This window comes from Agelaius tricolor, unplaced genomic scaffold (assembly GCF_023055355.1).
Source record: "Agelaius tricolor isolate 1412-34295 unplaced genomic scaffold, bAgeTri1.0.p SCAF_11, whole genome shotgun sequence".
Taxonomy (NCBI): domain Eukaryota; kingdom Metazoa; phylum Chordata; class Aves; order Passeriformes; family Icteridae; genus Agelaius; species Agelaius tricolor.
The window spans coordinates 8905188-8929714 of record NW_027269271.1 but is presented as its reverse complement, the minus strand read 5'-3'; the positions used below and the strand labels follow the sequence as shown (position 1 = coordinate 8929714).

General features: G+C 39.5%; 1 protein-coding gene across 2 annotated transcripts in view; it reads right to left on the bottom strand.

Annotated features, from left to right (window-relative positions):
• The window catches only part of CRB1 (crumbs cell polarity complex component 1), a 97487-nt gene that overhangs the window by 26954 nt on the left and 46006 nt on the right, over positions 1-24527 (bottom strand). For both annotated transcript variants that reach the window (XM_071436018.1, XM_071436017.1), the window contains exons 6-9: positions 7700-8647; positions 3730-4280; positions 3171-3336; positions 139-1045 (exon numbers count right to left, since the gene is read on the bottom strand). In XM_071436018.1, the coding sequence (XP_071292119.1) occupies positions 139-1045; positions 3171-3336; positions 3730-4280; positions 7700-8647 (2572 nt within the window). The remainder of the gene's footprint in view (positions 1-138; positions 1046-3170; positions 3337-3729; positions 4281-7699; positions 8648-24527) is intronic.

The following is a 24527-nucleotide window of genomic DNA, read 5'->3' as shown; positions in this document are numbered from 1 at the left end:
TCATACATCGACTCTGCAGTCATGATTAATACAGAGACAGATGCAAAACATCTGTGTTTAAAACAAAGACATCAGGGATGTAAAAGCCCTTCAGAAGAGACTTGACAAAACCTTACAGATTAGCCTTGTTTACAGTACCTGCAAAACCTCCCAGTGAAGTTAGCAGCACACAGGCAGGAGTATCCATTAATCCCATCAACACAGGTGGCCCCATTCACGCACTGGTGGCCATGGCAGTCGTCTATGTCCTCCTCACAGGTCTCCCCAGTGTAACCTGGCTCACAGCTGCACTCATAGGAGGCAATCCCATCTGAGCAGTTCCCATGGACGCAGGGGTTTGAAGAGCACTCATCAATGTTGACTTCACAGTAGGTGCCAGTCCATCCGTCAGGACACACACAGCGGTAGGAAGTGTAAAAGTCCTCACATATCCCCCCATGCATACAGGGGTCAGAAGTGCAGAAATCTACCTGCAAACAGCCAGTAAGAGCAGGGTTTGCAGATATTTTGAGAAATTGCTCCTCTTGAGGTTTTTTAGTAGGGATGTCAGCATTTTCAAAGTAGGAGAGATAAATGCCACTGATTTCTATGGTGCTCATGCACCCTCGCAGGCCATCCAGGCTGTCAAAAGCCTTGTCAGCCACGTAGATGTCTGTCTCTTCTCTTAAAAAGTTGAGGTTTCCTGCAGCAGCTGTGCTGGTTGCCGTGTCTTTCTTGTTGTCTATATCCATGTGCCATCTGGAGGACTGGGACAGGGGCTCCACCATAGAGACCATCACTCGGTGCCATTTGCCATCGCTCACAGACTCTGAACTCGCCAGGGTCAGCCTGTAGAAGCTGTTGCCACTTTGTAACTGAAACAGGAGTTTGGAGTTGTGGATGCTGATGATGACAAACTCAGGCTCCCTCTCTGCATACAGCAGGATCACATCAGTGTCCCTGGTCCGAAAGCCAAAGATGATATTGGTGAGATCTCTGCTGATTTTCCCATTGCTTCTGTAAAATATCGCGCTGCTCCGGCCGCTGAACACTGCGTTAGCGAGACCTGTGCAAAGACAGCAAGTGAGAAACCAGGCCAGTTTTACACCAATACACCTGGAAAGATGTCTCTCCAGTGCACATGCCATATAACTGCTTTTGGGTTTGCTGGGAGACAGTCGAATTCCACCAGTGTTTCAGTTATCCTGTTCTGCCCCTCGTGGCTGTGGAATTGACAGGGCAGTGCCAGCATCAGCTATAATCAAATCAAGACTGTACTGCTTTGCATCATCCCAGGTTATCACTCTAACACACAATTCTACATTACTGTTATCTCTGTAGTTCAAAAACAGACATACACTTGTCACTTTATGATTGTTTCCTAAGTACAGGCAGCCTAGTTATTCCTGTGACAGATCTGGATGGGGCGAACATTTCTTCCCAATTCCTTTTTTCTTGGGCAAGTCTTAAGATGTTTTATGAAGTATTTGATTGGATCCCAATTTCATCTCACAGATGCAAAAGGATGTATTTAATGGAAGCCAGTTGATGGAAAGCCCCTTCAAAATCCCTGTGAGCAGTTGTGCCTGTCACATTCAGATCCAGCTTCTCCTGGTGGGCGGGCACTGCCACAGCCCTGTGCAGGTGGGACTGGGAGGGCAGCAGGACTCAGCTCACTCTGCTGTGAGTGAAAATTGATGGGCAGCGTTGTGGCAGCTTTATGGACATCTTCACAAAGGTATTTGACACCTTTCATTAGCATGGTTTCTACTAAAATGCACTTACTCACTGGGCTGTAAATTTAAATGTTCTGAGGTTTCTGAGGATTTTAGAAAGGGAGGAGGGACAGGAAGGAATGTCTTCTGTCTGTACTTAAAAAAAAATAGCTTTGAAAGATGTGAGATAAGATGGGTTTCTGAGGGGTTTTTTTGTGGGTTTTTTGTTGTTTTTTTTTTAGCAGAAGACACAAGCCAGAGAACTCACTGCCCAGGAAAGCTTTTATTTTGTTATCCTGTGTTGAACAAGAAGTTTATCCTGTAGCTAATAAAACTAGTTTAGAATGCAGTTCTGTAGTGCAGGAATTTTTGAATATCTATTAGGGAAACTTCCTACTGTTGCCACATAAACCAGCACAGAAATCTATAGGGGGTGACCTTGAATCATTGAAAGTGTAAATGAACTCGAGTTTAGCAGAAGGAAACAGTTCAGGTACTTTTCATTTCACTGTCTCTAAGTGTTTCTGCTCTACCCTAATGTGCAATATTAAATTTTATGAGAGAATGTATTTTGATGTTATCATTAAAGACACCTCTGGGAGAAGGAGCAATTATTTTAATTTCAGTTACAAATTTAAGCCATCCTGCAATGCTGATCCTAACAGTCTGCATAAAAATAGTATCATATTGGTCTGTCTATGACAGAGATCTTTAGTTGACCAGCCTTCCCATTCCTAAGAGTCAGCCATTCTGGCAGCTTCCATCAGACTGAGTGGGTATTTACCTTCCCTCACAGCTTTTTATTAGTGCTTTCTTCAGCCGCAAAATGAAGAAATATTTCGTAAAAATCCCGACTTGCTCTTTTCAATTCCACTCCAGGGTGGGAAGGAGAAGGAAAGTGGAGAAGGAAAGAGATGTGCAGGGTAGCTAATGATCCTAAGGCAGCTAATGGTGATCAGTTTTCAAATGGATTGCTTGGCATGCAGGTGCTTCTTACGAAGGCACTGCTTGAACAACTGAACTGCAGGTATTGAGGTGACTTTCTCCAAAGCTATTCAAGACTTAAGAAAATCAAATGATGCAATGGAAATTATGTAGCTTGTCTTTTCAGGAAGATGGAGAACATTCTAGGGTTAATCCAACACTGGATATGCTCTTATCTCTTTGCACTGGAAGTGTGAGGCAATGTACTGATCTATGGGACAACCTTGACTAGTTGAGCTGTGTAAGCCAAAATCAAATGTTCCTTTGAACATCAGTGCCTGACTCAGGGGTCTGGGGGAGATTTTCTGGGTTTGGTAGGGCAGACTCTTCCCATTAACCTTACTTAAAACTGACATGACTATTATTTTAATACAGAAGTAACATTTGAATGAACTTTAAAGGCAGTGAATACTTTGTTTCAAGGAAATGCTGCTGAAAATGTCTATTGCTGCCGATCTCCAAAGATGATAGGAACAACTGAAATGTACTTACATTCAAATCCTTGGTGCACCAGCTGGCATTGTGCTTCATGAGGACAGGGCCCAAGCTCACACCACTTAACTTCCTCACATGCCTTCCCCACTGTGTTAGGGGGGCAGGTGCAAGTGAAGTCATCCCAGATGGAATAGCACACACCACCGTTGTGGCAGGGGCTGGACTATGGGAAAGAGAAGAGAGAACCTCAGTATGAATCAAGGATGTTGGTCACCCAACTTTAGGCACGGGGGACTGTTTGGCAAAACGAAGTTTTCTTTCTATTTCAGATGGAAAATTATAAAGACCAGTATTGTGACAGTACAGCATGTTCAATTATTAGTGAAAAACAGTATTCCAATCTCAAAGTAGTTTCATTCTCCCCTATGCAAACACAGTTTGCTAATGCTATTCATCATATGTAGCATAGCTTAATAAAACCTGCTCTTTCTAGCATTTTTGCATGTTTTCCTAATCTGTCATTATAATCAAACAACGTGTGGGAATGTACTAAAAACATTTTTAAAAATTCCCCATTATAAGCATGTGAAAATGCTCTGAAAAATGTGATTCTTACCTTGCAGAGGTTGTCACCAGTGCAGCCTTGGGTGACATTGATCAGGGTTGGGTTGATAAGAGAATTTGGTGGATTAGTGATGGGGAAGAATTCCAGCAGTTGGTTATTCACTCTTACATCTTGGATACAGCCCTTGAAATACCTGCCATTTCTGTCAGTTTCTCTGTTATCTGGTAGGCCTCCAATGTAAAGAAAATCCTTACTTTGGATGGTTAGTGCTGGAGTAGAAATAAAGCCTAGGTAGTGAGAGGACTGGAATAACTCCACCTTATTTGGTTCTATTTTTAAGGTTATTAAGTAAAAGTTTCCATCGTTCACTGAGTGCTTCCCTAATAACTTCATGGAATTTAGAGCAAGCATGGTGAGTTTCCCACCTTCCAAACAGACTCTTAAGTAGAGGTAAGTGCTATTTCTCAGAGCCAGTAACAAGCCAGAAGGTTTGCGTGTTCGGACAAACATTGATATGATGAAGTTCTCGTTCTGAGTGGAACCAACAGGAAAAGCAGCATAGCCTGAGGAGTCCTCGGATCCAAACCGGCCTGGGATGTACTCTTGAGGTTAAAGATAGGGGAAAAGGTAAAAAAACAAAGAGAAGAAGAGAAGGAAGAAAAATAAAATAGTTAGGGTTAAATGACAAAGGAGCTAATTCAGTGATTAAATAACTAGTTCTGGTGATATTCATGTATGGTAGTAAGATATGCTTCTATTTATGGATGAACAAAGACTTGGTCCAGTTGTAAATAGCTTCTGTTTCAAAACTCCTGTTGGCTTCCATGGCTGTAGCACTAAGCTCCATTGTTTAACCTTTATATAACCCTATGTTATATAATTGGGCACATTTTTCCTCTTTATCATGCTCTGTGTAATTCTGTGTTTTCGAGTAGTTAAACAAGGACAGATTTCTACAGTTTCCTGAACTGGTCCTCAGGAAGGTCATTTTGGAAAGAACCTACCTGCTTTGATCCTCTGATGACCATGGAAGTTAATGCAGTTCTGGGACTTTGTGATATTTTTTGCGCATTTTCCAATCACAGAAAGCTGCTGGGCAAAGCCCTTTTCTGTGAATAGATCACCTGTGTGGTGCTGCAGGGGCTCCCCAGTTCTCTGACAGACTTTTTGCTGCTGGGGCTCAGCGTATGCTCACCTACATCAACTTGTATCCAGCCATGAATCCGGACCAGTCCCTGAGTGCCCACAGAGCCAGGGGAGAAACATGATCCAGGACTGAGTAAGTTTTCTCTTCTTTGTGCTTATCAATTAAAATGATTAAACCAAACCCATCTGTTTGTCCTTTACCCCTTATTTTCAGTAATGATTTTCAGTCTTTTAAGGATACAAAATACGTAGCCAAAACTGTATTTAATTCTAATGAATCATCTCTTTAAAGAACAACAAAGTGTTTCTATTTTTACACTGTAAGTTTTGTGATCTTGTCCTCAATATTACTGCCTAAACAGTTTCAGGAGCTATTTTTCATATATCAAATTCCTAGAAAAAATAAACCAAGTTTTTTTAAAATGCTCACACAGCTGGAGCAGGATGTCATGGGCCAACTTTCTGCCTGCAGAACTATGTTTTTTTATGACTGCATTAAAAAATTATGAAAATAAGGGACCGACCATGAAGCCCCAACAGACCCTTAAGAACCACACTGCACTGCTATGGGGTATGGTCATATTGTTTAGCAACAGGAATAAATCCCATACTTGTTCCTAAACAGACAATTTCTTAATTTAATTGGAAATAGTTTATTTCTATGAATAAGATTGCCTATATATCTACATCTATTTGTTAAACAGACTTAATGTCTCAAAACACCAATTTCAACAAATAATTATTTCTACACACAACAGTTTTAAGTTATATCTTCTCTTGAGGTGTAACTGGAGACGGAGACACTTTTTTCATGAGGGTAAAAAGAAGAATTCTGCTGAACTGAGGGTTCCACAACTGCAGTATTAGAAAGAAGCCTTGATCTCCAGAAAGGCATTTCATATTTACAATTACCTTGTCACATTTCTCTCTATTTATAAATACACACATTTATCATCAGCCTGATCTGTTTGATGAGATGCCTAGCATCACCTTGGTCAATATTAACCTCTTGGGTCACAACATCTGGATGTTGATCAAAATGAGTCAACATCTGTTTGTTATTTTGTATATGTAGAGAAAATATTGCATCTTGTCAATTAAATACTTGGCAGCAACTTTTCTTCAGAAAGACACCAGCATTTCTTATGCCATCCTTTACCACAAGCCTCCCCCACTCTGCCTCTTTAGAAACCTGCCACAGTCTTTTACATGTGACATATATCTAGAACCTATGTACCAAAATGGCACGGTGCCACGATTAGTAAGGAATATTGTGGTCAGCAGGAAAGAAAAGAAGCATGCTTTCTAATCATTCTCAACAGTTCTAATGCCAGTATAAGCTGCTCCTGGCCCTGAATGGTTTTAATTTTGCTTCATATAAGAAGGCAAACTTATTTCCCAGATGTTGTCCTATACTCAAAAGTTGCCTTCCAAATCTTTGGATAAATTACAGCTACACTTCAAAGAAGTCTGTTACAATTACCTCTCTCACTTTGTCATTTTGCAATAAAACCAAAAGGAAAAACTATTGAAAGGTATTGATAAGTATTAGGTAGAGCATGCAAAATGAAGTTGTATTCAAACATTTGAAATGTATTTGAAGGCCCAGCTTTCTGCAGCAATGCATTCAATAACCCCTGAGGCCAGTTGTTCAGCTGATGTGAATCAATGTAGCTTCACTGGCAGTACTGCAGCCACGCCAGTTTGCACCAGTTTAGGATCTGTCCATTCCAATCTCACCATGGCTCTGCTGCTGTGTTTAATTTTTTCCACTCCACTTGGTAAATATATCTACATAAATATACTTATGTGTGTATACATGTATACATACATATTTATAGATGTATTTCTTGCTCCCTAAAAATTGCTCTGCTGACTGTGTGTGGATGACAGAGGCAGAGGGAAGGGCATGGTGAAAAGACTTAGTCCTGTGCAATTTTCTTAAACAAAACTGCTTGTTTGAAATCCCTAAAACTTTGCCTGGGGAAGGATTACACAGCTCACCCCAAAGCATTCCAGAGGGTTGCTGTGTTTACAGCTCTAGGAGATCACCCAGCAGATGCAGCTGGACAGGGACCTCCTGTTGTCCTTCCACTTGGCCCCTGCCCGCACTGCAAAGATCATTTGTAGCAGGAGAAGTGCTGCAGGCATCTGCAGCTTTTGTGTTCCTGCTCACCACTGCCATGGAAGCTACTTGCTGAGATGAGCTCTTCTGCTCACCCAGACAGGGCCATGTTTCCCTATGGTCCCCAAGCAGCTCTCTGGGAACAGCAGCCTGTACTGGGGATTGTCCAGCCCCACCTTGGGACCAGCTGAGGGATGAATGGATCCTGCTTCCAGCTGCTGAAGGCCTGCCTGCTCCTTGGGCTAATCAGATTAAGCTAAGAGTATAATCTCATTCATTTCTTTTAAATTGGAATCTGTCTTTTTTTAGCTTACAGTACTTTTGCTTGCCTTTCATTGCCTTAAATGAATCTCTTTATAAAAGCCTAGAGAGCGTGAGAATAAAATTTTCAAAGAATGCTTTGAAAATAAGTCAAACTCCAGGTGACTTACTTGCTTTCTAAATTTTACTTAGCATCCAGAAAACTTTAAAACAAGAGGAGTGGAATCCACCAGTTTAGCCTTTTTTTGGTTTTTTTCGTTTTGTTTTTTTTTTTTTTTTTTTTATCAGGCTGAAAAGCAACCTTCCTGGGAAAGTAACTGGAAAATTACAAAGGTGTGCCACTACTAACCTCTTGCACTGGCTTACCACTCGACATTGAGCCTCAGAGATGCTGAGGGTGACGCTGTTTCACAGCCAGGTAACCAGGATGGTTGGTGGCCATGCTTTCAGCAGGCACAGCAAAGCCAGACCCCAGCAGGGCTCCCTTACCTGCTGCACACTCTGGCCCCATGTAGGGCCGGTAGCAGTCGCAGTGGTAGCTCAGCCACAGGTTGATGCAGCGTCCCCTGTTCTGGCACGGGTGGGGGTCACACCAGTCCCTTTTAGCACATCCTGTCCTGACATTTAAAGATGACCCAGATGACACATTCTCTGGGGTAATAACATTCAAGTCTATCTCAATATCCTGAAGACAGCCTACAAATGAAGGTGCAGAATGTGTATTAAAGGTGTTCTGTAGAGAGTTGCTGTTCCCCACTGGTAAGCCGCCCAAAAACGTGCTCTGAAACGCAAACATCACCAGCTCGTTATCTATCTTAGCAGACGTTTTATTGAGACAGGATTCTACACAAGAGCTGTCAAGCAAATTAAGAATAACAGCTCTTGCCAAGGTTACCTCCACTGAATGCCATTCTCCATCACTGACATTATGTGGGATATGCAAAAGAGCCTGTGGCTGATTATTGACTTGCACGGATAAGTGTAAGTAGCCATTCAGTAATTCCAACTTTGCAAAGGTGTTTTTCTCCCCTCGGTGAAACAGAAAAGCTGTGGGTTGCACAGTTTGAAACCTCAGGTTTATATTATAGAAAAAATCCTTTTTATGGGTCTGGGGATTCTTCAACAAAAGGAAACTGTTTCCTTGAAAAGAAAATGTGGTTATGGTTTCACAGTGTATTCCAGTATACCCAGGTGAACATATGCAGCTGAATCCGTGTTGGCCATTTTTTAAATGTGGGATACATATTCCATTGTTTTGGCATTGATGATCAGTACAGCCATGCAGAACTTCTGTACAGTTCCAGCCACCATAAAAAATCCCTTCTTTGTCTGCAGGTGGGCAATGGCAAGTGTAATTTCCAGGAAAATTCTCACAGATCCCACCATTTTGGCAAGGGTTCGTGTAACATTCGTTGACGTCCTCATCACAGTGAGTACCTGAAGAATAAACAAAGAATTAGGCATTCTGGTTTGAACAACTGGAGCCCAAAATAACACTTTTAATAATGTGTTTCATTAAATTATCTTTTATTAGATAAATAGATGATGGACAAGTAAAAAAATATACTTTAAATATAAATAGGCCATTCAATTGTCATGGTTTCCTTGTGCGAAGTATTATGTAAACACCTAAGTGATAATCACATTTTGGAGAAAAGAACCAAACAAATGCACAGTTTTGATATGGATAATGTAATGAAATTAGGATAAATGTCATCAGATGGGATCAATAATTGTTTCCTATGTACCTTATGGTAGCAATTTAGAATGCTTTGTAAGGAACTGAATTATCACATACAAAAACCCCAAAAGTTGTTTCTTAATTGCTATCCATAATATTGTATGGGCATCAGCTGGAGGATGATCTGCTGGTCATTCCTTCTTTTAGGTGTTCATTCAAACAGTGTAAGAACTACAGACCATTATTCCTGGTCCCACTGGAAACATCTTGGAGCAACACTCTTCAAGTGACAGTCACAGGACTTACAGTGATATTTGACATGGTGGGTCAGGCTGACAAGCAGGTGAACATGCCTGAAAAATGTATGTACTGCAAAAAGTATGTACTACAGAGGAACTTTTTTACCTCTCCTCTTACAAAGTATAAAGCAAGAAAAGATGAAAGGAATACTCTCTCAAATGTATCAGAGGTTGATTGGTGATGAGAGAGCTTCTGCAGGAGATTGTCAATACAGTGTCATATTTCCTCTTCCAAATAATGCTTGGCTTCTGATATATCTGGTAAAAGGAGAACTCCTCATCTCAACCCCATTGCAATTGGATTGATGTGGCCTAAGTGGGTCTGCTGGATCACACTTCACAACAAAACCAAAGTTGTTTCTCTTGTAAAACTAATCTGTTTACCCCTCTGCATTGCTGTTCATTTATAAAGCAGTAATCACAGTAACCTCTCCCTTGAGGAATCAAGTGGATATGCATGCAATGGATCGGGGAAAATCTGTTTCTCATCTCCCTTGAAAGCAGTCAAAATATCCAAATACTTTTTTGATAACTCACGCTAACTGTAACTCTTAACATTTCCACTTCCCTTCATAGTTATCTTAGAGAAAAATGAGAAAAGCTTTGCAGATAGTTTTCAAACTAGTATCACCAGCACAAATTAAATAGATAGCTTTTCATCCATCCCCACTGCTGCCTGTAAATAAGATAGTGAGATGTGCTGAGGATCATGGAGTGGCAGCTGTGAGCACCAGGCACCACACCTAACTTTATGTACAAATTGACATCAGGCTTTATTTCTATAACAAAGCACATTTCCATTCCTCATGGAAAATTACAGAGCAGCATTCAGCCACAATGAAATGCTTCAAATGGCAGCAGATAAGTGTAGTTGCTCAGGCTAATTCTTTGCTTGCCCACTTTATTCAGTCACAGATGTAACTGGGCCCATTTGGGAGAGTGGTAAGTATAGGAGAGCCAGAAGGGAACTGAGAATTGGGAAAGATTTGTTTAAAAGATTAGCCAGAGTGAAGTGATCATAGCAGGTACACAAAAGACTCTCTGTGCAGCGATCCAAGTCACTCATCAGTCCTCAATTAAAGCATACACTGACTTTCCCCTTGAAGCTTCAGGCCCTGGAGCACAGATAGTGCCACCTCCCTGGCCTGGCAGTGGGGGTTTGCTGCAGCAGTCTCTCTCTGTTTTCCAGCCAGGCTCATCTTTATTCCAGTGAGAGGTGTCTGTATATACTGTAATGTACAGTGGCATCTGGCAGAACTGCCACTCATTGGGGCTGACTTTCTGCAAGTGAAGTGCAGCTCCCAAACCATTCCTGACTGGGGGCCAGTGCCATGTCTGCTTTGTCCAGTTTGTGATAATTTCAGTGTTAGCAACTTGTCCTGCTTTTGCTATTCCTGTACATGAAAAGTGAAGTTACTGTGAGCTGTTTCCTGTTTTGGTCCATGTTTTAGTACATCTCCTGCCTGATACTGCTCCCTTCCCTGCTCTGCCATTGAGAACAATGTGTCCTTGGGTCTTTTACACAACTCAGTTTTAATATGATGGCTGTGGAAATGAAGGTCTCTGTGGGATTTTTGTGTCATAGATAAAAATTAGTCCAGCCCACAAGATCAGGTTGTGCTTAGCCTTGTCATAGGGCTTCAGAGTGGACAGACTGTGCTCAAGCATTTAGAGACTGGGAGCCTCCGTGAAACATTTCATAAAAAAATCAGCATTGTGAATGGCCAGATCCTTAGTTGTTGCATTTTCAGTAATGTGTGGTGATTCTCTGCGTGTTACTTTATTATCCCACAGCACCTGCCAGACATTCCCTTTGCCTTGTAACTTGTGGTCCCAGTCACACTTTGCAATTGTGACTTCCCTGTGGAAAGGATGACACAGATTCATTTACCTTTACAATAATCTTTAGTGTCTATGTTGTTCTCTACTTCATCAGATAAGACATAAAATTAACAAAATTATTGAATGAGAATGCTGATTTTTTTTAAAAATCATGTCTATTTCTATCTTTAAATTTATACAAGAAATTTGATAAAATAAATCATAAATGTCCAACAAAGTAATAAAATTAGTTTTATGAGGAGTTATTATTATTATTATTATTATTATTATCATTATCATTATTATTTTCTTTGTCTATAGAAAATGAATAGTATCAGTTATTAAATATAAAATGACTCTTAATGAGCCACTTAAATATATAGATTTCATCGTCATTTCAGCTTATTTTTTAAGTAATGATATTAAAAATACATTGCAAAATAAATATTTTATTGGATTGTGCATATAGATATACATGTGTATGCAGTTATATATAGGCCTAATATTTCATAATAAGATTAGCACAAGCACAAATATAGGTCACACCAAAAGACAAATAATGAGTCATTTTTTTCATATCAAGAATAAATAAATCAGCTGTTCGTGCAAGTGGTGTTGATACTGCTTGTTATCTGCCAATTGCTATGCAAGCAAAGACCACTGTCAGTCAAGATAAAAGCACTCTAGATAAAAGGATTAGTCAATATTTATAGAACTGTATAAGCAGTTCAAATAGCTCAGGTTGGAGACATTAGCATGTAAAAAAGTATTCTCAAAAGATGTAAGGCATACCAAAACAAGTGCAAAGGCAACCATTTTTTTCAGTGATTATATGCATTAACTCAGCTAAGCATATTCATGTTTGTAAGGGAAAAAGTAAAGTAGAATCATACAGCATTTTCTCTTCTAAATATATATTACACCCTGACATAAAATTTCAGATAATTTGAATATTTTCAAAGATTATTACTTTTCCCATCTGTGAAGCTTTTTTTTCAAAACAGAGATGAAACAGTTCCTTTGATTTAGTTTGATAGCATCATTCATCTGTCTCCTTTTTTCACTTACACATTATTACTATATGCTGGCTATTTTCTAACAGTCAACCACTTAATTAAATTCTCTTTTTCAAATTTAGCAGCAAAGATTTCCTGCAGAAGCAGGATGACAAAAGCAATTATTCAAGCACAATTCTCCTGAATGCCACTGATTTTCCTTTGGATTAAACAATTATAAAAGTGTTATCCAAATGACACTTTTGATGCACACCTTTGGTTAGAAATCTTCTTGCAACCTTTTGCCTTTCCAGTCCCCTGACCCTAAATAAATATCAAGAAACTACAAGCAAGCAATCTGGATAAGGTTCTACACATTCAATACAGTCTAAGTACACATTCAAATCCACAAAAAGAAAGATTTACCTGTAAACATTGTCATTACAATGATGTAAACTTGTATCCTAGTTGCAACCATCTTTTTCCGCAGGAAAATTTCCGAAGGAAAAAGATTGTTTAGCACTTAAGCAGTTGACAGAGTAAATTTCTGTGAAATTCACAACAGTTCTTAATATAAAGGCTTCCTTTCCAGGATTAGCTTGCTCCACTTCTGTACCTGCTGATGTAGTCTGATGGTGTATTTTGCCCAAGCCAGATCAACAAGGCTTAAAGTAAGCCCCATTAAACTGCTTACACAATAGATATGTATCCTATTTCAATTCTTTTTTTCTTTTTTCTCCAAGTTCGTGCTCACACTGAACATTGTCTGCTTCACAGAAATGTGTATTATTAGGATCTATTCAAAACTGATTTGTCACTTTTTTTGTTGTTGTTTTGGTATTGTTTTTTAAGCCTTTTTTTTCCTTTCAACAGGTTTGTTAATCCAGATCAACTCTGTCATGGTCACTGTCATTCAGAGAAACTGTACATCTCAATAAGCAGATAGAAAGGATCTAAAATTTGATCCTGTTTTTTTATTTATAAAGTATTTTTGTTCCATTTGCTCTCTCTACTTAATGGAAGTCTGTGTCTAGATTTTTGAGTGTGCTAAAGACATGTAAAAAATAATTTACTAAAACATTTTTTTCTTGAGCTCTTAAGCAGCATATTTTGATTTAGACTAAATTTAATGAGGGGAAAATCGAGTTCAGGAGATATAACTACTTATTTCTGTGATAATTTTATCAGCAGACATTATTTTTGTCACTTATGTTTATCAATTTCTTCTTCTAACTAATTTATTCACTAATTAGGAAATTTCTGACCTTGTGTCACATTTGGGTTTAGGTTCACCAAAAGACTCATACACAGAACACAATTTTGGATTCATTTAATCTACAGTTCACAATTGCTTTTATGGAGATGCTCAGAAAGCTGCTGCTTCTTCCATCCTCTGACACAGGCATGAAGTGAGTTTTCCTAGAATACATTTAAATACTAAAGGGTAAAAATTTCACCCAAACTCTTGGAAAGGTGAGTAAGGTAGCTTAAAAAAAAAAAAAAAGTTCATTTTGATAAGTTAGTGTGAATGCACCTGATTAGTAGTGCTTATCAGACATCTCATGCTGCAGTTTGATATTTAATGTGCACTTTATTTTGAATATTGCAGGAAGAAGCTGGAGGTTCTCAGTAGCTGTCATTCCTTTTGCAGTGTGACAGTGACAACAGGACTCTGAGGGAAGGTTCTGAGCAGGCACAGAGGGGACAACAGGTGGGGACAGACATCTGCTCTTACAGCTCAGTGACACCACAGGGCTGGTGGCACACTGAGACAGGGCAGCTTTGGAGCAGGGTATGCAGCAAATGGCCCAAAGCTGTGCCAGAACCACTGGTAGGAGTTGGAACAAACCTGCCAGGAGCAGAGACTCTAATACAGTCAGATATTGTGTTTAATAACATTTTCATATACAAACCAAAGAGAAAATTCCATGAGAAATCACCATAAAGCAGGTATAAAACTTGTGTAATCCTGCACAGAAAGTAATTGTCAGAGGTTCTCTGTCAAACTGGGATTTGCTTATGGTTTGGGATTGCCCTGGCTTTGCTCTGGTTGGTGTTTTCATAAAAGATGTGGATATTGGCTCAGAAAGCTTGCCTAGTAAGTTGTCTGATGAAACAGGGTTAAGTGAAACTTTTGATTTTTTACAGATAAAATGACCTTTACAGAGGAACATAAAAAATTGGAGAAATGGTCTGAAAAAGATTGTATTCAATTCTGGAAGAGCTCACTCTCTCAGGCCAGAATAATTAGCAATCAGGTGGAACAACAGTTTCAATCTACAATGCTTCAGTTTCACTGAGTCCAGTTTTAGCTCTGCACTGAAAGGAAGATTTGGATCAATTAGGAAGAATTTAAGGAAAGTAATGAGAATGACCACAGATCAACAACAAATGGCTTATGAGAAAAGGCTAAAAAAGTAGGCCTGTTCTGTCAAAAGACAAGCAGAGGAAATGGGACATGGTAAGAGTTTTCAGTGCAGAAAAGAGAGCACTCTGTGCCATTAGACCACAGTAAACTGGTGAAAAAGTCACAGGTTGGCCTGCACAAGGAATATCCAGGTCACACTCTAAGAAAATATTTTCAATGATAATAAGGTGACAAAGTTTTTGCATACGATGCCCACTGGGAGCCATAAACTCTACTGTGGATCCTTAAATCTTGGTTAGAGACAAAAATGCAGTGAGACACAAGCCAGCAAATGCTACCTTAGACCACAGACAGCCCAAATGATACCTGCATGCCTGTCCCTTGCACATCTATTTTTCCATGGTTTTGTTCCTCCCTAGAATGAAATCATTCCCAGCAAGTGAGCTGTAGGTGTGTCAAACTATACCTGCACGTACAGGTTATCTCTAGACATACAGGTATCAAATGCAAGCAGGAGTAAACCTTAGAGAAACTGAGAATTTAGCATCCCCTTTAGAATATACTTTATGAAAGACAAAGAGTTTGCAATAGCACCTCCTCCACCTGTATTTTAGACCTTTGGAAATACTTGTTAAAAAATCCTACCCCAGGTGCAAACAAGTCTCTCTTCAAGGGACTCATTAATCCTGAGGCCTACAGAAAGATCTGGCAGAGCACATATTCTTCAGGGCCCCAGGTTTTAGCAGACAATCATGAAAATTCTAACTTTGCCACATCTGTGCAGATAATTGCAAAGAGATAATTACTTTTTGCTGGAAGGAGGAAGTGCATGTTCATGAGTGGGTAAGCACAAGGAAATAAATTGACCATCTCTGTGTCATTGTAATTAAACCCCATGCTTGTGGGTATAAATCAGTCACCATGCAGGTCAGGAAGGAAGTTTTACTCCTATGTACATCAGTGGAGAGCAAGGGAAGGGTATTTAAATGGATTTTTTTTTCACCTATTTTTTCTTCAGTAAAGAACTGGCTCACGTTTGATACTGAACTTCATGTGACCAGTGCTCTGATCTTGCATGGCCATTTCTGTTTCTCTCCTGGCAGGAAAAACTTGTGTAAAATGAAGGACAGAACACAGAGTAGAGCTGGAGCACATGGAAAACAGGATTTTTTTAAATGGTAGGCTAATAAGCATTTGTTAACATTGGGCTAATTTGCACATGATACCTTTCACACTGAACTCTAATTTCTTAAAGTTTTAAGACCTTGCTAGTTATTCCTTTATTGCACACAAATTCACTATTCTGCTATTTTTCCTCATGCCATTTGAAATGTATGTATAAAGTTAATACTGGCTAGGAAAAAAATTAAAATAGAAATAGAGTTGAGTGGCTTGGCTTAATCATTAAATATGTCACTCTAGCTGAGGGATATGGAATTCATAATGTGCTACATTCAGAATGGCATGCTGTAATTCAATCTTTTTAAATGTTGCTGGCCCGAAGCTTCATAGACTAGTTTGAATTTTCAGTAAAAATTGATTTTTTTAAAGTAGTAAAAACCCCCAATCCCTTAATCTCTCCAATCAGTAAAGGTTTCTGAGAGCAAAAGTACTTGGAAATGTTTTTCCACTTGTTTCACGTGTTTTGTCACACCTAAAATAGTTTTCATTTGAAAAGGAAAAAAAAAAAAAACCCAGAGAAGAAGAAAATCATGTACATGCCATAGGTGATTAGTTGTTTAGTGAGACCTGGCATGTTTATTTTATTTTAGGAATATTGGAACCAGCCGTCTGGGCTGGCCCTGGCTGCAGCTCCGGGGCAGCCGCAGGGCCACGCGCGCAGCACGGCCGGGGTCAGGGGACACTGCCTGGCAAGGGCCAGCCCCGTGTCCTGCAGGGGCAGCACAGCCACGCTGCTGCCTGCAGCCTACCCCTCCAGCCCCCATCTCAATTTGCACAGCCAGCCATGTGGATCCAATTGTGGGATTAGGGGCTGAATCTGGAGTAAAGAAAAACCTGCTGAAGAAATACGTCCCTGCGTGGCGCTCATTGTGAGCGATGAAGGCAAGGAAGGAAATCAAATGGTGGCAGCCCAGTTTTCCCAGGCAGCATCCTTCTGGAGTGGGTTTTCTGGCTGCACAAACGTGTTGTAGCTATGGCCATGCTCATGGTATGAGATAGGAAGGGGAGAAGAGAGGAGGGACAGGGCAGCTACAGAGTGTGACAGGTTAGAGTAGAGAAAGGTGATGAAAAAAAGAGTAGGAAAGATTTTGGAGACTAAAGAGATGAAAAAGTAGTGAAAGATGTGACTGGGGAAAAGGAAATAAAACTATGGGAATCAATGGTACCCCTGAAGATTCCTGTGTTGGTATTTAACACAGAATTCTTGTTGGACATGCGGGCATTTGGGGGTAGAAAGAGAACAGAGTATCTGTGTAAGGCCATCCATCTATATAGGATGTGTGAGGGGTGCTAAGAAAGACTGCAGATCATAGATAAGGTCTACACAGAGATCTGGGCTAAAACAGAGTGGGAAAAGAAGGCTGTGGGAGCAATACTAGAGACAAAAAATTTAGGAAAAAAACAGCCATAGAACAGCCATGTGAACTGGAGCATAGAAAACAATTCACAAAATACTGAGAGAATTAGGACAGACTCATAGAAAAATTTACATTGAAAGGGACCTTCAAAGGTCATCATCTGGTCCAGTGGTCCACTCAAAGGGTCAGGACGTCCAGAGAAGAAATTGTAATAGCAGATTTCAGAGAATTTGTTCTTTTATACCTGATTCTGGACCAGATATTTAGAAGCCAAAGAAAGATATTTGGTGTTCTGCTTCCAGTATGGGGTTTTTCTTATGTGCTCTGTAAACTGGCAAAAAAGAGTATGTGTAATCCAGGAAGTTTTCATGTATTACCTTTTAGAAAACAGTGCAAGCCTGTCAAATTCAAAGCATTAATGATCTAATTTGCATTTTCTGTAGATTTATGAGCTTGTACATTGAGATAATGTGTGTGCATTTGAACAGAAGTTTATCCAGAGGGATCTTAAAACAACCAATACCTTTGAGTTGTTTAATGAGATCATACAAGGTCATGTTTCATTGACTTGAAAATCTGTTTGGAGCATATGATTCACTTTGGAATTAGGAAACAAATTAATTTTCTGTCCTACAAACACTTTAGGGCTTTAAAAGAGTACTGGCTGTTGATGAACATACCCATTGAGAAATGTACTCAGTGTCTTGTCTCCCCTAAAAGGGATTTTCTTCCTTGTCTCTTGCTGGCTGTTTCCTATTTGTTTTAACTGAGTTAGGCAAGCACAGCCACTGTGCTGTCTAGTGTGAAACGGCTTCTGCCCTGGAAATGGCACTCTGGAAAATTTCAGTCATTTGCAGGATTTTCTCATTTTGTTATAACTAATGTGAATTTCTACAACATGCAAAAGTGACTGTGTTTACATAACTTCATTGTCAGTCCTTATGAAAACAAACTGAAACAACCAGAAGGCCGGAAAATCATAATTTTAATAGGGCCTATAGAGTTTAATTGATAATGGAGATATGAGAATAGAAAAATATAAAATATGAATGGGTGAGTGCACAGAACGTTTATGCTGTATTTTGAGCTGTGCACAGCATAACTGTATAAAAAGCATGGCTATGCTGTGTATAATCACATTTCTCTATTCCTAGAGTATATATATTTACATTATTTATTATCACTTTGAATATAGAAAAAAAAATCCAAGCTTTTTGTGCTGAATTAGCCACTTATTATTTTTTTACGTGTGTTTTCTTTCCTGGATGTGACCTGCTCTAGAGCAGATGTAGATGCAGAAGACCTGAGATTTTGGGCTGTGATCCTTCAGTCCCGCTCTGTGTCAGTGGGAAGGGCAGAGGATTGTACCTCTTTTCACTTCAGCAGCAGTGTTCATTCCCCTCATTCCCTGCAGTGTTAGTGTGAAAACTCATCTAAATGCTGCCTTTGTTCATCCTAGGTTTCATATGCTTAACTCCTCTCGAGGCTGGAAGATTGAGACCCAAGCTGGCTTCATTTTAGCCTGGTCACATTTCAATCCATGGACCTCAGCTAGCACGGTGTGTGCTTGCCATGGAATCCTGGCTGCCTGCTGGGGGATTTCCTGGAGCATATTAGAGGTATGAGATTCAGCTAGATTAAATCTAGTTTTTCTATGTCTTTATGTTCTACAGTTCACTTCTGTAGCTGTGCAGACTTTTTCACAGTACAGCATTTAAATAGTTTTCTTTATTTGGTGCTACAGGCAGTGATTTACCATGATGTTCTGGCCTCACCAACAGGTCTAGTAACAGATTCTGAACCCTCTTTGTTAAGAAAAAATAGTGCCCACAGGATAGAGACTAAGCCATAATTGTATTGATCATTATAATTCTCTGTATTAGTGTCATGTGGTTATCACAGCGAGACTTGAAGAATTACAGCAGTGGGAGAGCAATTGGAATCAGATCCACCAAATCTACTTCTAGCAGTTAATTATCAGCATAAATTAGCTGTCTATACCAGGATTCTTTTTCCTTTCTCCAAGACTGTTTATTGAAAGTGCAAAGTTCATTGTCAGCCAGGAAAGGAAAGTGTTTTCCTTACACAATCAACAGAAATCCTTTTCTAAGTTAATTCAAATATTTTTAAAGGGATCAGCATCCAGGTCATCAGTAAAAGGCTAGCTTAACTTCTTTGAAATTCTCCTTGTACCTGAAAAAATCAGTCCAGGCACCTAAACAGAAGCAGGTTGTGCCTTACTAGAGTCACCTCTGAGTTTATTTCAAACAGTGCCAATGAACAGGCATAAAAATACTGGGCTTTATCACCTGTTCCTCTTATTAGCAAACACTGTATAATTAAGAGCTAGATGCTACAGGGAACAATTAATATAAGAGCTTTTATGTAGTATATCACATAAAATTAGTTTCAGTACTCACTTTATCAGCTTATTTTTATTACTCAAAATCCCAACATATTCTTTCTGTCCTTGAGAAGACCTTAGATCTGGGACTCATCAGTGCTAATTAATTGCCAGCAAACTGCAAAACTCCTGAGTCCAATCCAACAAAAGCATTAAAGCAATAACTTTATTTATTAACAATTAAAATGGGAACTGTATGTGTGTGTGTATATATATATATATATATACACACACACATACATTTGTGTATACAAGATTAGAGTTTTTTATGCCCCTGAGAGTTTGTGCTGGGGAGATAGGTAATCTTCAGGAAGCACTAAATTCTGCAAAGGGATTCTCCCTCCAAGTCCTGCACCTAGGGACAAAAAGCCCATGCAGCAGGAGAAGCTGGGGCCAGCTGGCAGGAAAGCAGCTCTGCCATGCTCTGAGCAAGCTGGGCATGAGGCAGACGTGGGCCTGGCAGCAGAGAGGACCAACACATTCCTGGTCTGTGTTGGGAATTGTGCTGCCACCAGGTCAAGGGAGGTGACTTCACCTCTGCTCAGCACCAGGGAGACACTGCCAAGCCCAGCTCTGCTCTCCCCAGGTACAAAAAAGGAGCAGTGACACTGGGGCAGGTCCAGCCAAGGGCCCTGAAGGAGTCGAGGAATTGGAAAATCTGTCAGGAGGAGAGACTGAGAGAGCTGGGGCTGCTCAGAAGTTGAAAGAAAAGCCAGTTGTAAAGGCAGGAGTTAGCCTTCAATTAAAATATAATATATAAACTTCACCCCAATCCACCTGTTCCTTCCCTTTGAAGAACTGTGTATTGCCTGACTTTGTGAATGTGGTTGCTCTCATGGATGGAATTCTTCTCAAGACACGGTCACATCAGTGTGACTCTCAGCTGTGTAGATGTCCTGCTTTCAATTTCAAAATGCTGCATCTTGTAAAATAATTCTTTTTTATCAGCCACAGGTGGGAAATCTGACACATAATTGTACTGTAGAAGCTAAGAGTTAATATTAGGGTTCCTTACTCCATTCCCCTGTACACAGGCTTGGCAGTGTTAATCCAGGAAGGTTTGGAAGATTATGTGTACATGACAGCCTTGAGGATTTCCATCATCGTGGTTTTCCTTCCAACTCTTTTTTTGAAGAGTGTAATGACCTATGACAACTAAGTTTTATTCTCTGAGGAGCCTGACATTGCTTCTGTTTAATGGATCAGACAGTTTGTGATACATCAGCTCTAGACACTTTCTTCCCCGTGTCAACCTGGGGTACCTCTTCAATATTTCCCATCTGTGCTGACCTGTGTGATCAAGAGGTCATGTCCTGAAGTCAAACCCAGAATCCAAACACTCACTCCTACCACAGGCCAGACTATTAATGCAACCCATTTAATTTACATCAACTTGGAACTTGACATTCAATTTCTCAGTCCAGAAGCAATTATTTTTAAAGGAACATGCCAACAATATTGCTTGGCTTAGAATGGTGAAAGTTCAAAAGGGTAAAAAACATTTCACACCATAAATAAAGAATTGATTATACTTGAAAACAAAGTTTGTAATTACTACTGACATTTCTGAGCCTAGATGAGGTGCCTTTTATGCTTTAAAAACTGATGTCATTCCTGCCACTGGCATTATGGGAACCTTATGTAAGGGTCTGAAATAGTCCTTTGCTGATATTTTAAGTACAAAGAGGAAAACATGAACATTTTGCACAATTCCTGGGTCAAACACTTTTTTTTGTCAAGAAGGGGTGCAAAATTCTTTCTCCCTTCAGCCCAATAGTCTGTGAACAGGACCACTGGCATAATTAGTAAAATTCTTAATTTGTTGTTCTTGTGTGAAAGCCAAGCCTACAACGTGCTACGAAATTTTAACTAGGTATAGTCCTGTTTGGATCATCAAATTACTCTTTTTTACTCAAAACCATGGTGCTTGTTTTCTCCATAGCTTTTACAGCCCTGGTGGACTCTGCATGTCTGGCTGCAGACTGATATCCCTGAGCTTCCCACGGAAAATCCTGCTAACCAAACTGTGTGGTGCAAAAGCTGAAAACTGCCACTAAGAATTTGGAGCAGCAAACAGGGCTCATCACAAAGACCTCGGGAAGCAGCAGCTCCCTGATCAGGCTGCAAGGAGGGGCAGCTCTAGCCAGAGCTCAGGAATGTCTCACGGACGCTGGACACGGACAGCATTTCCTGCTCCCTCTGCTGGCTCACAGGTACAGAAGGGGTACTGAGCTCTGGTTCTCAGAGCTCCGTGGGTACCAAAATCCTGATCCCAAACCAAACAAATTCCATGTTTTCCCGGCAGATTATACTTTTTTAGCAAGGTAATACAAGGTCATGCTAAGCTGTGTAAAAACTTTAGTTTGTAAACAAAGTGATGAATGGCATGATACCATTTATATTTATATTATAGCAGTTTAACAGCAGCCTGCAAAATTAATCTCAATGTAGGTCAATATTGTCAACATAACAAACATATGCAAAGATCATACATTTCCCACTGTCAGAGGCCAGGCATGCAAAATAATTATTAAGTAGTGAAGACCAACAGCAACTCTCCTTATTAGCCAGCATGCTGCAAATTTTGCAGAAAGGAATGAAGACAAATCCTTGATTCTCACCTCAAAACAATCCAGCCAGAAAACTGCACCCTTCAAAATAGCAAAAATGAAAGTTGAGGACCTTTTTAACTAGTAAGGCTTTCTATAAGCAGAGCAAGTACTCTGAATTAGCTGTTATGGATGTGTTTACACATGTGTTTACACATTTCTTTGTGTATTAGCTCATATGTGTGAAAACACATTTATTCTATGTGCACATGGTTCAGAACTACCAGCCCATGTGCTTTTTCCTGACTGAACTCTACCAACTTCTCCCATGCCACTCATGAGCTCCTCTACTATGTAAGGAAAGAGAAGTAATGCCTCTTAAATGTTTGGCTGTATAATTTAGTCTATTTCCAATAAACTGGATTTTAATGGAGTTCACAATGGTGACATTATTAAGGCTTGTTTTGAAATCATCTGTTGAACAAAACACTGAACTATTAAATCAGGTAATTTTGTTTATCACTTGACATTTGACCTTAAATATGCCATAAATTTAAAAGTATTAAGAAAGGAAAATGTATTAGTCCTATAGCACAGGTCTTCTTTTTACTGTCTACTTGCCAAGCATTTTCTCCTGAGCAGTGAAAGCTGGATGTGTAGACTTAAAGAAAGCTCCTTTCTGTTTGGGCAGAAGTTGTCCATCTGCTTAACTTTGCAATTTGCCTGTAACTGAACCAGAACAATGCAATCTTACACAAAGCAATGCTAAAAAGCATATTCTGTAAAGTAATTCCTGAGATGGACAACCCAATTTGAAGGAGATGAGCAAAGTTCTGCTGTCAGTTTGGTGTGTGCAGGACCTTTGATTTCACACAGGTTTGTGCATGGTTATCACTTAGACCACACTTTAAATTCAACTCTCATTAGTGGTAGCCTGTGCCATCAGGGGAAAAAACAAGAAAGAAATAAAAAGGCCAGAGAGATTCTTCAAGAGAGAAAGACAAAACTAAGCAGGTTCATAAGCTCAGTCAAGAGGTGGCAAAATTGGATTGTAGAGAGGCTATAAATACATGAGTTATGCCAATTAAAAAGGCTAGGAAAGGTTTATCCAGAGATTTAAGAAAGAAATCAAAAAGGTAAGTAGGCAGTGCTTGAAGAAGGCCCCAGGAGGAAAATTCTTACTGGATAGACTTGATTTAACAAGTAGTCAATCATATGATGGAATGACCCACCAAGAATGAGTGTCAGGAAAATAACAGGTGCTTAAAAAGCATTATTCCTGATGCCAAACAATATCCAACTGCCTTATTTTTTAATTTTTTTTTCTTTAAGCATTTTCTTCCAGGTACTGGACATATGAATTCATTAAGTCTAAGGACATTATCTGTCTGTGTGTTGCAAGATCTGGGAGTTTATGGATTAAAAGCCATTCATCCCCTCCTCCCTCCCTTCAAGGAAAAAGCTTTTCATGCTAAAAAGTGTTTATGTGCAACACTGTTTAACACAGAGAGATGTGCCAGATTCAAAATACCCACTGCTTCCAGGCTCTGTCAATCACACTGGACTACATTATACAACTTAACATATCAGTGCAACTACAGAAAATAGATCGTAGTAATGATGGGTCAGCTGTCAAATTTTAAAGCATAAAACTCTATCCATGTTCTGAAAACAATAATGGTAGATGCTTCCTAATGTTTGAATAGCATATATTTCTAACTAAAAAAGAAAACAAAACCCAAAGCATCTGACCTTTGTGCACTCCTTTGCTGCTGAATAATGCAGAAGTGATGGCTGACATGTCCTTGCATTCCTAGTTGCAACTTGCAACAAGGAGAGAGATTGTAATACATATTTCTCATAAAAAATATACATAGGTATATCAGGGCTCTAAATATCAGTTCCAGTGCTACAAACCAGGTTTGGGAGCTAATTCTGCAAAGAGTTGTCATGAAAAGCTTGAGAGCTCATTTCCTAATGATCATGGTTCAGCTTTTACTAGATTTTAACACAGAGCAGCATTACCAGTAAAAATACTTTTCTGTCAAAAACTTCCCTTGTATAACAGAAATAATAGGGACAAGCTGAAATTCTCAATAAAGCCAAATTTTATTTCACTACAAGGAGTCCTCTGCATAGTCAGTGCTCATGCTAGGTGCATATTTTTTTTCTAGGGTCTGAAACTATTAATCTCTACTTGGAGCACATTAATTGGGGTAAGTGGATCTGATAATGATGCACAAATACATCCTTCATGATCTGTCCATTACTTGGACTATTCATTGAAGTAATGTCATTCATTATGATCCTATTAGACCTTATTCTATTTTTCTGAAGTGCAGATAATACCCAAACATTCCAATTCAAGTGAGTGAAACCCAAGCTGCAGAATACTGTAACCACATAAATGTTTTCAGGTGTTATTAATAACACTTAGGGACATATGATACTCTTTTCTGAAGTGTCTTCCACCAAATCAGGATTCTTTAACCAGTGGTAAACACTAGGTAACCATTACAGGTAGAGTCAATGCCTTCAAGCAATCGCTCTCACAATCTGCTCTCATGCAGGGGGCAAGTTAAGTCATAAGAAGATTAATTTTTGCCAAAAAAAAAAAAGCTATTAGGCTTTCATAAAGTGTCTCAAGATATGGGCTGTTA